At 36.0% G+C, this 12390-nt stretch overlaps 1 protein-coding gene across 1 annotated transcript in view; it reads right to left on the bottom strand.

The window, feature by feature from the left end:
• The window catches only part of Dhc16F (Dynein heavy chain at 16F), a 1052459-nt gene that overhangs the window by 364028 nt on the left and 676041 nt on the right, over positions 1–12390 (bottom strand). The window contains exon 43 of the mRNA XM_068227815.1: positions 8204–8400. Within this exon, the coding sequence (XP_068083916.1) occupies positions 8204–8400 (197 nt within the window). The remainder of the gene's footprint in view (positions 1–8203; positions 8401–12390) is intronic.

The following is a 12390-nucleotide window of genomic DNA, read 5'->3' as shown; positions in this document are numbered from 1 at the left end:
TCCTGGTGAGGGTCCCATACATTGGAACCATACTCTAGTTGGGGTCTTACCAGAGACTAATATGCCCTCTCCTTTACATCCTTACTACAACCCCTAAACACCCTCATAACCATGTGCAGAGATCTGTACCCTTTATTTACAATCCCATTTATGTGACTACCCCAATGAAGATCTTTCCTTATATTAACATCTAGATACTTAAAATGATCTCCAAAAGGAACTTTCACCCCATCAATGCAGTAATTAAAACTGAGAGGACTTTTCCTATTTGTGAAACTCACAACCTGACTTTTAACACCGTTTATCAACATACCGTTGCCCGCTGTCCATCTCACAACATTTTCGAGGTCACGTTGCAGTTGCTCACAATCTTGTAACTTATTTATCACTCTATAGAGAATAACATCATCCACAAAAAGCCTTACCTCCGATTCCACTCCTTTACTCATATCATTTATATATATAAGAAAACATAAAGGTCCGATAATACTGCCTTGAGGAATTCCCCTCTTAATTATTACAGGGTCAGATAAAGCTTCACCTACTCTAATTCTCTGAGATCTATTTTCTAGAAATGTAGCAACCCATTCAGTCACTCTTTTGTCTAGTCCAATTGCACTCATTTTTGCCAGTAGTCTCCCACGATCCACCCTATCAAATGCTTTAGACAGGTCAATCGTGATACAGTCCATTTGACCTCCAGAATCCAAGATATCTGCTATATCTTGCTGGAATCCTACAAGTTGAGTTTCAGTGGAATAACCTATCCTAAAACCGAACTGCCTTCTATCGAACCAGTTATTAATTTCCCAAACACGTCTAATATAATCAGAAAGAATGCCTTCCCAAAGCTTACATACAATGCACGTCAAACTTACTGGCCTGTAATTTTCAGCTTTATGTCTATCACCCTTTCCTTTATACACATGGCTTATTATAGAAACTCTCCATTCATCTGGTATAGCTACTCTAACCAAACCATAATCAAATCAACCCATTGTCTTTAGTATATCCCCAGAAATCTGATCAATTCTAGCCGCTTTTCTAGTTTTCAACTTTTGTATCTTATTGTAAATGTCATTGTTATCATATGTAAATTTTAATACTTCTTTGGCCTTAGTCTCCTCCTCTATCTGGACATTATCCTTGTAACCAACAATCTTTACATACTGCTGACTGAATACTTCTGCCTTTTGAAGATCCTCACATATACACTCCCCTTGTTCATTAATTATTCCTGGACTGCCCTTCTTGGAACCTGTTTCTGCCTTAAATTACTTATACATACACTTCCATTTTTCACTAAAATTTGTATGACTGCCAATTATGCTTGCCATCATGTTATCCTTAGCTGCCTTTTTTGCTAGATTCAATTTTCTAGTAAGTTCCTTCAATTTCTCCTTACTTCCACAGCCATTTCTATTTCTTTCCAGTCTGCACCTCCTTCTTAGTCTCTTTATTCTCTATTATAATAAGGTGGGTCTTTACCATTTCTTACCACCCTTAACGGTACAAACCTGTTTTCGTATTCCTCAACAATTACAAGTGATGAAAATCATTTTTCATCCGTATTGAAAGTTTCATAAACAGTATATAGGATAATATCTTTTGTTTATTTATGTTTCACCTCCTACTGTGAGACACCTTCAGTCATTATCAAAAAAACCTTATTATTTTACCAGGCATCTGGTTAAAGATATTCTAAAATGTGTTTGATGATTATAAGAGAGATAAGATTTACATTTGTGATAAACATGTTCATGAAGTAACTAAAAATCTAATATAGTGATGAAAACATATGTAGTTCTTTGTTGAATAGGACTTCGTTCAATTGTACTATAGTAAAAAAGGTGGCTTGAGGCCGTAGTCATTAATAGATGTCTAATACATAGTGGAAGGTATAAAATATCAGTTCTATGAGAATACACGTTACATTCAAATAATACTAAAAACTGGTGGATTCATAGGTAGTACATATAAATTGTTCAATGAAATAACTAAAGATTTAATATAGTGATAAAGACATATGTGGTTCTTTGTTGAATAGGACTTCGTATGATTGTACGGCTTAAAGCCGTAGTCATTAATAGATGTCTAATACAAAGTGGAAGGCATATGAAATCAGTTCAATGAGAATATATAATACAATCAAATAATACATAAAAACTGGTAGATTCATAAGCAGTACATTTAAAAATGAACGCGTCATATGACTATAAATGATGGTTGATGGCTTAAAGCCGTAGTCAATGTTTGAAGTATAGGTCAAATAACTGCTAATATATGGTAAAAGGATATAAGTCAAAATATAAAGCTTAGTATAAAAATATGAAGGAAAAACATTCCAATTGCTTGACAAAAGTTACTTGACGTTGGCGTGCATTTGTCCGTGATATTTATTGGTCAACAGTTCATAGGTTATTTTAGATTTATTCGGCAAGAATGCATTGACAAGAAGTTCACCAGATGTTTATAGTTGGCCTAATTTGTATTAAGTCACCAAGAAAGTTGCAGAGATGATGATGGGTTGAAGTTCTCAACGTTGGTATGGTTTTTTGACGTGAAGGTTGGAGAGCAGTTGTTTTCTTCTTCGATGACAATATATTTTATAAAAAACGTTGATTGTGATAATTTATACCATTGAAGAGTATTATGGAAGTTTGATGAGGCTGTTGAATTATTGTTGTTATAGATTGGTTCTATGGCGTTGTAGGCCCGTTTGACATGCTGTGTGAGGCGCCTCTGGTGAACTTCTTGTCAATGCATTCTTGCGGAATAAATCTAAAATAACCTATGAACTGTTGACCAATAAATATCACGGACAAATGCACGCCAACGTCAAGTAACTTTTGTCAAGCAATTGGAACGTTTTTCCTTCATATCTTTATACTAAGCTTTATATTTTGACTTATATCTTTTTACCATATATTAGCAGTTATTTGACCTATACTTCAAACATTGACTACGGCTTTAAGCCATCAACTGTCATTTATAGTCATATGACGCCTTCATTTTTAAATGTACTGCTTATGAATCTACCAGTTTTTATGTATCATTTGATTGTATTATACATTCTCATTGAACTGATTTCATATGCCTTCCACTTTGTATTAGACATCTATTAATGACGACGGCTTTAAGCCGTACAATCATATGACGTCCTATTCAACAAAGAACTACATATGTATTTATCACTATATTAGATCTTTAGTTATTTCATTGAACAATTTATATGTACTACCTATGAATCCACCAGTTTTTAGTATTATTTGAATGTAACGTGTATTCTCGTAGAACTGATATTTTATACCTTCCACTATGTATTAGACATCTATTAATGACTACGGCCTCAAGCCACCTTTTTTACTATAGTACAATTGAACGAAGTCCTATTCAACAAAGACCTACATATGTTTTCATCACTATATTAGATTTTTAGTTACTTCATGAACATGTTTATCACAAATGTAAATCTTATCTCTCTTATAATCATCAAACACATTTTAGAATATCTTTAACCAGATGCCCGGTAAAATAATAAGGTTTTTTGATAATGACTGAAGATGTCTCACAGTAGGAGGCGAAACATGTCTCAACTGAAAAATGTTTTAACATAAATGCCAAAATCTTGTAATGTAAGAATAGGTGGAAATAAACAAAAGATATTATCCTATATACTGTTCTTCAACAATTTCTTTAAACACATCTCAGAGTCTGTTTACATTTTTATTTACCGTTTTCCACCGATCATAGTTACTTTTTAGAAACTGACTCATGCCTGCTTTATCAGCCATATCATACTGCCTAATAGTCCTACTTTTAAGACTTTCTTTTCTATCAAATTTATTTTTAACTACCACAAAAACAGCTTCATGATCACGAATACCATCTATTACTTTAGTTTCCCTATAGAGCTCATCTGGTTTTATCAGCACGACATCCAGGATATTTTTACCTCTGGTTGGTTCCATCACTTTCTGAATCAGCTGTCCTTCCCATATTAACTTATTTGCCATTTGTTGGTCATGCTTCCTGTCATTCGCATTTCCTTCCCAACTGACATCTGGCAAGTTCCGATCTCCCGCTACAATCACATTTCTTTCCATGTCGTTTCCCACATAGCCAACTATCCTATCAAATAATTCCGAATCCGCATCTGTGCTACCCTTTCCCGGTCCGTACACTCCAAATATATCAAGTTGCATATTATCTTTAGAAATGAGCCTTACACCTAGAATTTCATGTGTCTCATCTTTAACTTTTTTGTAGCTTACAAATTCTTCTTTCACCAGAATGAATACTCCCCCTCCCACCATACCTATCCTATCTCTACGATACACACCAGTGCCATGAGAGAATTTCTGCATCCATTATATCATTTCTCAGCCATGATTCAACTCCTATTACAATATCTGGTAAATATATATCTATTAAATTACTTAATTCTATTCCTTTCTTTACAATACTTCTACAGTTCAACACTAACATTTTTATGTCATCCCTACTTAATTTCCAGTTCCCTGTTCCCTTATCACTGCTCCCTATGCCACTCCATTTCCCTGAATGTACCTCCCTATTACCCTTCCAAACAAATTTCCTAACTTATATGTACCACTGTGGTTTAAGTGAAGGCCATCTGAGCGCAGATCCCTATCTCCTACCCACCCATTAGGATCCAGAAATTTCACTCCCAGTTTCCCACATACCCACTCCATGGTCTCATTTAAATCCCCAATCACCCTCCAGTCAGTATCCCTCCTACACAGTATTCCACTAATAACAATCTCCACTTCCTTAAACTTCATCCGTGCTGCATTTACCAGATCCCACACATCTCCAACTATGTTGGTACTTATATCAGCTTGCCTTACGTTGTTGGTACCAACGTGAAACACTACCACCTTCTCCTTCCCCTCCTTCCTCTCTTCTACTTTCCTCAACATCTGCCTCAACCTAATTCCTGGATAACATTCTACCCTGGTTCCCTTTCCTCCATACACTTTCCCCACGTGTCTAACGATGGAATCCCCCATGACCAGAGCCTCAACCCTACCCATCTCATTTGATCCCCTCCCCTCCTGGTCAGCCCTATCTTTCCTGATAGCTGCAGAAGCTACTTCCTCCTCCCTTTTCTCCTTCCCATGACCCTGTTCCACCTGTCTTTTCCTATCCTCTACTCTACATTTCCCTTTCCTACCTTTTCCCTTCCTCCTACATCCACACATCTCAGCAAAAGTTCCCTGTCCCTCAGCTTTCCTCTGTTGTTCTACCTGGAGTGACTTGAACCGATTTTGCACAGACACCTGTCCTGAATTCTGATCCTGAATAGAGCCCTTAGCCTGCAATCTCCTTCCCCTTAGAACATTAGACCACCTGTCTTCTACAACTTCCCCCTTTCCTTTCCCTCCCTCTTGTACACCTACTCTAACCTGTACATTGTTTAAGGGAGTCCTATCTTCCTTCCTGTGTTCTGTGAGAATCCTAATTATCTCCCTCAAACTCATCAACTCCTCCCTCATACCCATCAATGCCTCGCCACACCCACAGTTCGTACACTTGCGCTCCTTAGCCATTCTTTACGGAAAAAATAAAAATAAAATAACTTATTTGCAAAAAATAAATGAACGGAGGTGTATATTGTCTGGGATAGTACTCAAAGATCACACGACAATAAAGTAATTAATATACGAATACACTACAATACTACTTAGTCGTACACTATTTTTTATCCTACAACCCCTAACAGGATAAAAACTGCTGTTAATTACTGAATATCGAAAGTAATACACAAGAACTACACAATTCCAAACTGCAATTAAGCCTATCCTAATTACAACAACAGAATTTTAGTAAGAGTTTCTACGGATACCTCTACTACACCATTACTACACAAATATTTTGCAATAATAAAATAAGCACACTAAATTCTAATAGGATATTACTCGTATACTATTGTACAGTACACTACAGTAATTGTTAAACTACTTTCAGACCTATCCTAATTACGATACCGGTCACTACTAAGCACAAACAGAAATGAAATTTGCAAGAACTACTGTACTCAAAGATTACCAACAAAGCTAAATGCTTAGACATATTATTATTAGTACTATGCTCTAATAGATACACACGTAAGATAACACACGAATATAGCAGGCAAGATACGGCACTATCTAAATGTACTGTATCTATACTACAATGTATCTACACTACAATTTTCAGCTGAAGTGTAGTTATATGAACTTGTACCGCTGGTGGATTAGTATTATTTTCCCTACTACGCGGGACAGAGAATAAAAGTGTCCTTAAATGCTGAGAATGAGGGGTTGTCTACTATAATTTCTGTCAAAACCACGCCAGGGGCTTGAAGTGCAATATTTTTGGGATATAAGAATTTGATTATTAACTTTTACTCGATGAATAAACGAAGGTGGAAAGTACAAAGTATGCAGGGAATTAAGACTACAAATTACTGGAATAATGAATCAGCTGACTTTGTATTTATTTACACTACTATCATGTGCATGTAGCAACAATCGTCAACAATTGTCAAACTACGTCATGAAGGCTAAAATTACAACTCAATCAAGTAGAGCAAGTTTAAAGGTCCAGCTCAGGTAGTCAAAAAAGGTCCCACAAACAGAATTCAAATAAAACTGAAATCGTTAATTAAGATCCTCTTGCATAAATTCCCGAAGGAAACGTGTAATCCACTACAAATTCCCGTGCGGCAAAAGCGTTACCGAAGATTCACAAGATTGAAGTCCCCATAAGGCCCATTATTAATTTCAGAAATAGTCCAACATACAAAATACCCCATTACATTCACGGTTTTCTCAAAACACATTATTTTTTCCAAACTAATATGTGAGTTAAAAATTCCTTAGAACCCTGTAATGGAATTAAAAATCTTACTTTACCACAACATTACACCCTTCATTCCTTTGATATTGTTAATATGTACTGTATCTATTAATAAAACCATTAAATTAGTAAAAACTAATCTTTCCAAATTCAGTAAATTGACTGTAGGTGAGATAGACGAGTTTGTTCAAATCTTTAAATTTACATTAAATAATAATTTCTTCACTTTTAATATTACTGTATACCAACAGAAGGGTTCTCCTATGAGGTCACTGGCCTTGGAAATCCTCACTGACATTTACATTGATTTTCTTGAACACACTCATATCATAGGCAAAATTAATGGTATCAAACACCGGACACGCTACGCTGATGACACTTTTATTAAACTAGATTCCCATATTATAGATAGTAATACAGTACTTGAATTAATAGCTTTGACCATCATATAAAGTTCACAATATAATCTGAAAACAACAACTCTCTTAATTATCACAATCTAACTATCAAACACACAAACACTTTCCTTTGATATTTACAGGAAGCCCACTCACAGAGTTAACACAATTCACCAGACTTCTCTACACCCAGGGATGCAGAACAAGGCAGATTTTAATAGTATGTTTTTCAGAGCACTTACTGTTCCTTTATCTCATAAGAATTTTTAGGAAAGAAATCAACAGCATTTATACAATAGCTGAATGTAACGGTTTCAATAAAGCCTTCTTGAAGAAAAATTTTAATAAATTTTGAAATATACCCAAGACCACCTTGGAAAAAGAACTCCCCCTAAAGAGACGTTTACCACATTTACCTATAACCTATATACAATTTCTAATATTTTAAAAAGCATAAGTTAAGAATAGCTTTCAAGACCACTTAAACCAATGCTAAAATAGTTTTTAATTCCCATACTGTAAATGGCAACAGCAAATTTACGAACTCTGTGGTATACAAATTAAAGTGCCAGCCTTGTTTTTCAATGTATGTAGGATAAAGAGGCTGTAGTTTCAATATAAGATACACAGAACATCTTAACGCCTTGAAGCATAACCACTACTCAACCATGAGCGAACATTGTAAGGAACAAAATCATAAATACATAACAATTGATCAGGATTTAAAGATTTTACATTATGAACAGAAAGGTCCCTTACTCAATATACTGGAGAATATTTATATCGACCAATACAACAATTCCTCATACAACCTAAATGAAATCAACAAGAAGAAAAATGTTTGTCCCTCTCATCTGTCAACAATTTATTAATAAAAACGAGTTTCACTACCGACACCATATGTCCCTTTCACATCATCATTCATTATAAACAATACTCACTTGGCTCCCAGAAGCAAGCACACTGATTCCATCACAAATTTGACTAAATGAGGTGGCTTTTGGAACACTCTCAACTCATTGATGTCATTCTTATTCAGTGTCTCCAGTGCTTTCATAGCTGCCACCATTGCAGGTAATGCTGCATCCAAATCCCTTTGAGCATCTTCTGCAAGCATTTGAGTTTCTTCTGCTTTTACCTGGAAAGAAAAAATGCAGGGTATAGCAGGAAAAAGGATGAAGAGTATTTTCTAAAGTATAATTTAAAACAGGTACAGGTAGGGTAGACGTTCCGTGTGAAAATGGGAAACCACGAAAAACCATCTTCAAGGCTGCTGACAGTGTGATTCAAACCCACTATCTCCCGAATGCAAGCTCACAGCTGTGCGCCCCTAACTGCACAACCAACTCGGCCGGTGACTGTAATTTTAAATGTGCAATAAGAATATTCTCAACAGCCATTCTTGTTGCATTTTATCTTAATATTTTATGGCTGAAGATGTCTCAAATAGAAGATGAAACATGTCCCATGTTTTTAATATAAAGTAAATAAAGTGTATGTAATTTGTAAGATAATAAGTTGTATTGAATAGGTGGAACCTCAAGGTATCTGTCATACAATTTTCAAGTAATACTCTCAATATGGACCCAAAATGTTTATGATATGAAATATGTGGTATGTTTCAAGCTGTCAATGGAGAGTTGACCTAAGTATTGCATGTAATAAACTTCATGGTTGGTCCATATTGAAAATTGTAAATAAATATGAAACAAGTAAGTTTATTGAAGTGGTCAACCAATTAAATACAATACACCCCGTGCATTTAAAACTTGTGCCTTGTAGAAGGTCGTCTATAACAGGAAATCTGAAACTCATTTTGGAAATAGTTTGTATATTTCTCGTCAGATGTTGCTACGATCAACTTATGTTATTGTATTGAATAAGTTGACCACTTCAATAGACTTACGTGTTTCATATTTATGACTTAACTAGACGAATAAGCTTGAAAGAAGCTTTTAAAAGTAGGAAAGATCATAATATGAAGATAAAGTTGGAATTCAAAAGGACAGATTGGTTCAAATATTAATTTATGGGTCGAGGAGTAAGGGACTGGAATAAATTATCAATGGAAATGTTCGATAAATTTCAAAGTTCTTTGAAAATGTTTACGAAAAAGCTAGGTAAACAATTGATAGGGAATCTGTCACCTGGATGAGAACCCTAAATGCAGATCATTGATGACTGATTGACTTATTATTATTATTATTTGTTGAAAAGGCAAGATGTTTCAGAAAGTAATAAGGTCGGCAGGTTTATATTAGAATGACTCTATTTATTACATGCATAAATCACAGATGGATACAGTGAAAACTGTACCAGAGGTACACCCGCCCCATGCATTTAAAACTTGTGCCTTGTAGAAGGCCACCTATAACAGGAAATCAGAAACACATTTCGGAAATAGTTTGAACATTTCTTGACAGATGTCGCTATGATCAACTTATGTTGCGCCCTCTGGGGAGAAGATGAACTATTCATTTTTGAAGTAATTTTGTGTGTCAAGGTTTCCTAAACTGAATTGTTTATTGGTTGTTTTTGGTATTCTAAATTCATCAACACTTCTATCTCTTCCCGCCAACTTAATATGTTACCCAATAAGAAAATATGTACATTTATTTAAGTAACCAATCATGGTTTCTGATATTTATTTGATTGTCCAATGAAAATTGGGGTGTGTCAGAGTTTCGACCCAGAGAAATCTGGAACTTTCCTCTCTGCTATAAAAGACATGACATTTCGGGTCATGTTGTCTTTGTGATCGCTACAGTCTAGAGTGTGTACGTAAGAGGAAGGGAGAAAGGCTGCCTCGTCCATCTTCAGAAGGCCCATCAGCTCAAGGTAATGGCAGATCATTTGTAAATATGTAATAGTCTCTGAAAGATAGTCTGAGGGGAAGGTTTCAACATTCTAGTAATGTAAACTTTATTCTCTCAAATGTAAATTTCAAACTTTAAATGTAAATTTCAAACAAGTCTAAAGAACTTAAGAGAACTTAGGGAATAAAGAGTGAGGAACCCTCTTGTATTCCCTCTCAACTTGATATTGAGGTGACTATGATTTTGTAACCTTTAAATCTACCTCGTAATTCTGTAAACTTTCTCTCCATTTAGTCACCTCCGTAGTGCCATCAGCCCACATATGGTTTTAAGTATTTTCATGTGAATTTCAAGGAGTGCAAGTGTCTGCCTCCTAACATTTTGATTTTTGGCCAGTAACTTGAACATTTGTTTTCACCAAAGGCCACGTAGTATAGGTACTTGTTACTCCTGTTAAAGTCTATTTCATTCTTTTACTTTTAAGGTAAATCGGACTGTTGAGCATATGGAAATGGTGTATGGCTTTTAGTGGCAGGAGTGTCAGAGGACAAGTTCGGCTCGCCAGAGGCAGGTCGTTTGATTTGACGCCCATAGGCGACATGCACATCATGATGAGGATGAAATGATGATGAAGACGACACTTACACCTAGCCCCGTGCCAGCGAAATTAACCAATTAAGGTTAAAATTCCCGACCCTGCTGGGAATCGAACCCAGAACCCCTGTGACCAAAGACATGCATGCTAACCATTTAGCTATGAAGCTGGACTGTTGAGCATATATGACAGTGTCTTCTGTTTGGTTCTATTAAATGTACGTAGGTGCCTTAATAGGCCTGGAACTTGAAATTTTGGAAGATAGTCTCCTAGGAAGTAATTGTATAGAGCAAAGACATTCGCCTACTGGTGTAAAATTGGGAGCTTTGTCTCCTTGTGTATGTAGTGAAGGGGACAATGATGCTCTTGTTAAATTTGTAACTAGGGAGCTTCAAGCTCAGGTTGTTAATTTGTTGTTATCGGATTTTCTACCTGAATGTTGTTATTGGCTTACCAAAGTGTAAAATTTAAAAAGAAAAGAAAAAAGGAAAACAAATATAGCTCAAATTTTAAAGTTTTAAATTAATCTTTCAACTTTTGTATATCCACCCATTCATGCCAGCACCTTCTTTCACCTCTGCATTCCACAGAATCCCCGGAACAAAAACAATACACATGGAGAATACAGTCCCTAATAGACCCTTTTCGCGTATCTTCAGCTCGGATAATTTTTCCCTGTTCTTCGGTGTATGACTCATTGACATAACCAAGTCAGTCTTTTCTATGTGCAATGAATAAGGTACCTACTATCATTAGCACCTGTAACTTGAGCGGATGTTTTGTCAAACACTACACGGTAAACCCTGTCTACGATCTTCCAGACTGAGAGTATATTATTACGCAGATCAGGTACGTATAATGTATCGCATAGGTTGAAACTTCTGTCACGACCATCAATGCTCATTGACATTGTCACACCAAATTTTGAAATTATTTTCATCGTAGAACTGTTCGCTAACTTTAAATTGTCAGAAACAACGGATTCTACCTGTGAAAAATAGTCCAGATTTTTACACATGTGCGATGTACATCCGCTGTCGAGGCATCACACTTCATCTGCGTCGCGGACTGTCATGAACTTGCACGAGTTCAGTTCTGATGTAATATACTTGTATAGTGAGGTACTTCCTGCGGCCTTGAGAGCATTGTAATGATCATTTTTACTCGATTTGCACTCCTTCGCGTAATGACCTATTGTTTTACAACAATAACAATGAAGAGATGTGGAGCCTCATTTTTCGCCTTTATCGACTTTGCTTGTGGGTTTTCTATAATTTTTGTTCTTGTATTTTCATTCAGAGTCATACAGTTTTGCAACATGTTTTTTCAGTCACTGTTCCTCGCATCTCTTTCTTGGACAATTTTTATGCGTAATGCCTCAGGCTTTGGAAGTTCATCGCGAGATTCTATCACGCACCAAAAATATTCAAAACTGTCTGGCAAGCTATACAGAAGTAATATGGATAACAAATCATCATTGACTGCCACGTCCATACCATTGAGCTTGATCACGGCGTCGAAAAATCTCCGCAAATGGTCGCGTACATCCCCATCTTCACTCATTCTTTGAAGCACGGTCTGCTTTAATAATGTTGCTTTCTGCGCTGACCCCTTCAATTGGTAAATCGACTCTAGTTTTCGCCACAGTTCGCGTGAAGTGACAATCTTTTAGCCTACCTGTTTCAATTTCGAAGGGTTGAATCACGAAGATGATACC

Source organism: Anabrus simplex, chromosome 5 (assembly GCF_040414725.1).
Source record: "Anabrus simplex isolate iqAnaSimp1 chromosome 5, ASM4041472v1, whole genome shotgun sequence".
Classification (NCBI taxonomy): Eukaryota; Metazoa; Arthropoda; class Insecta; order Orthoptera; family Tettigoniidae; genus Anabrus; species Anabrus simplex.
Note: the sequence above shows the minus strand (reverse complement) of the source record. Positions and strands in the feature narration are given on the sequence as shown.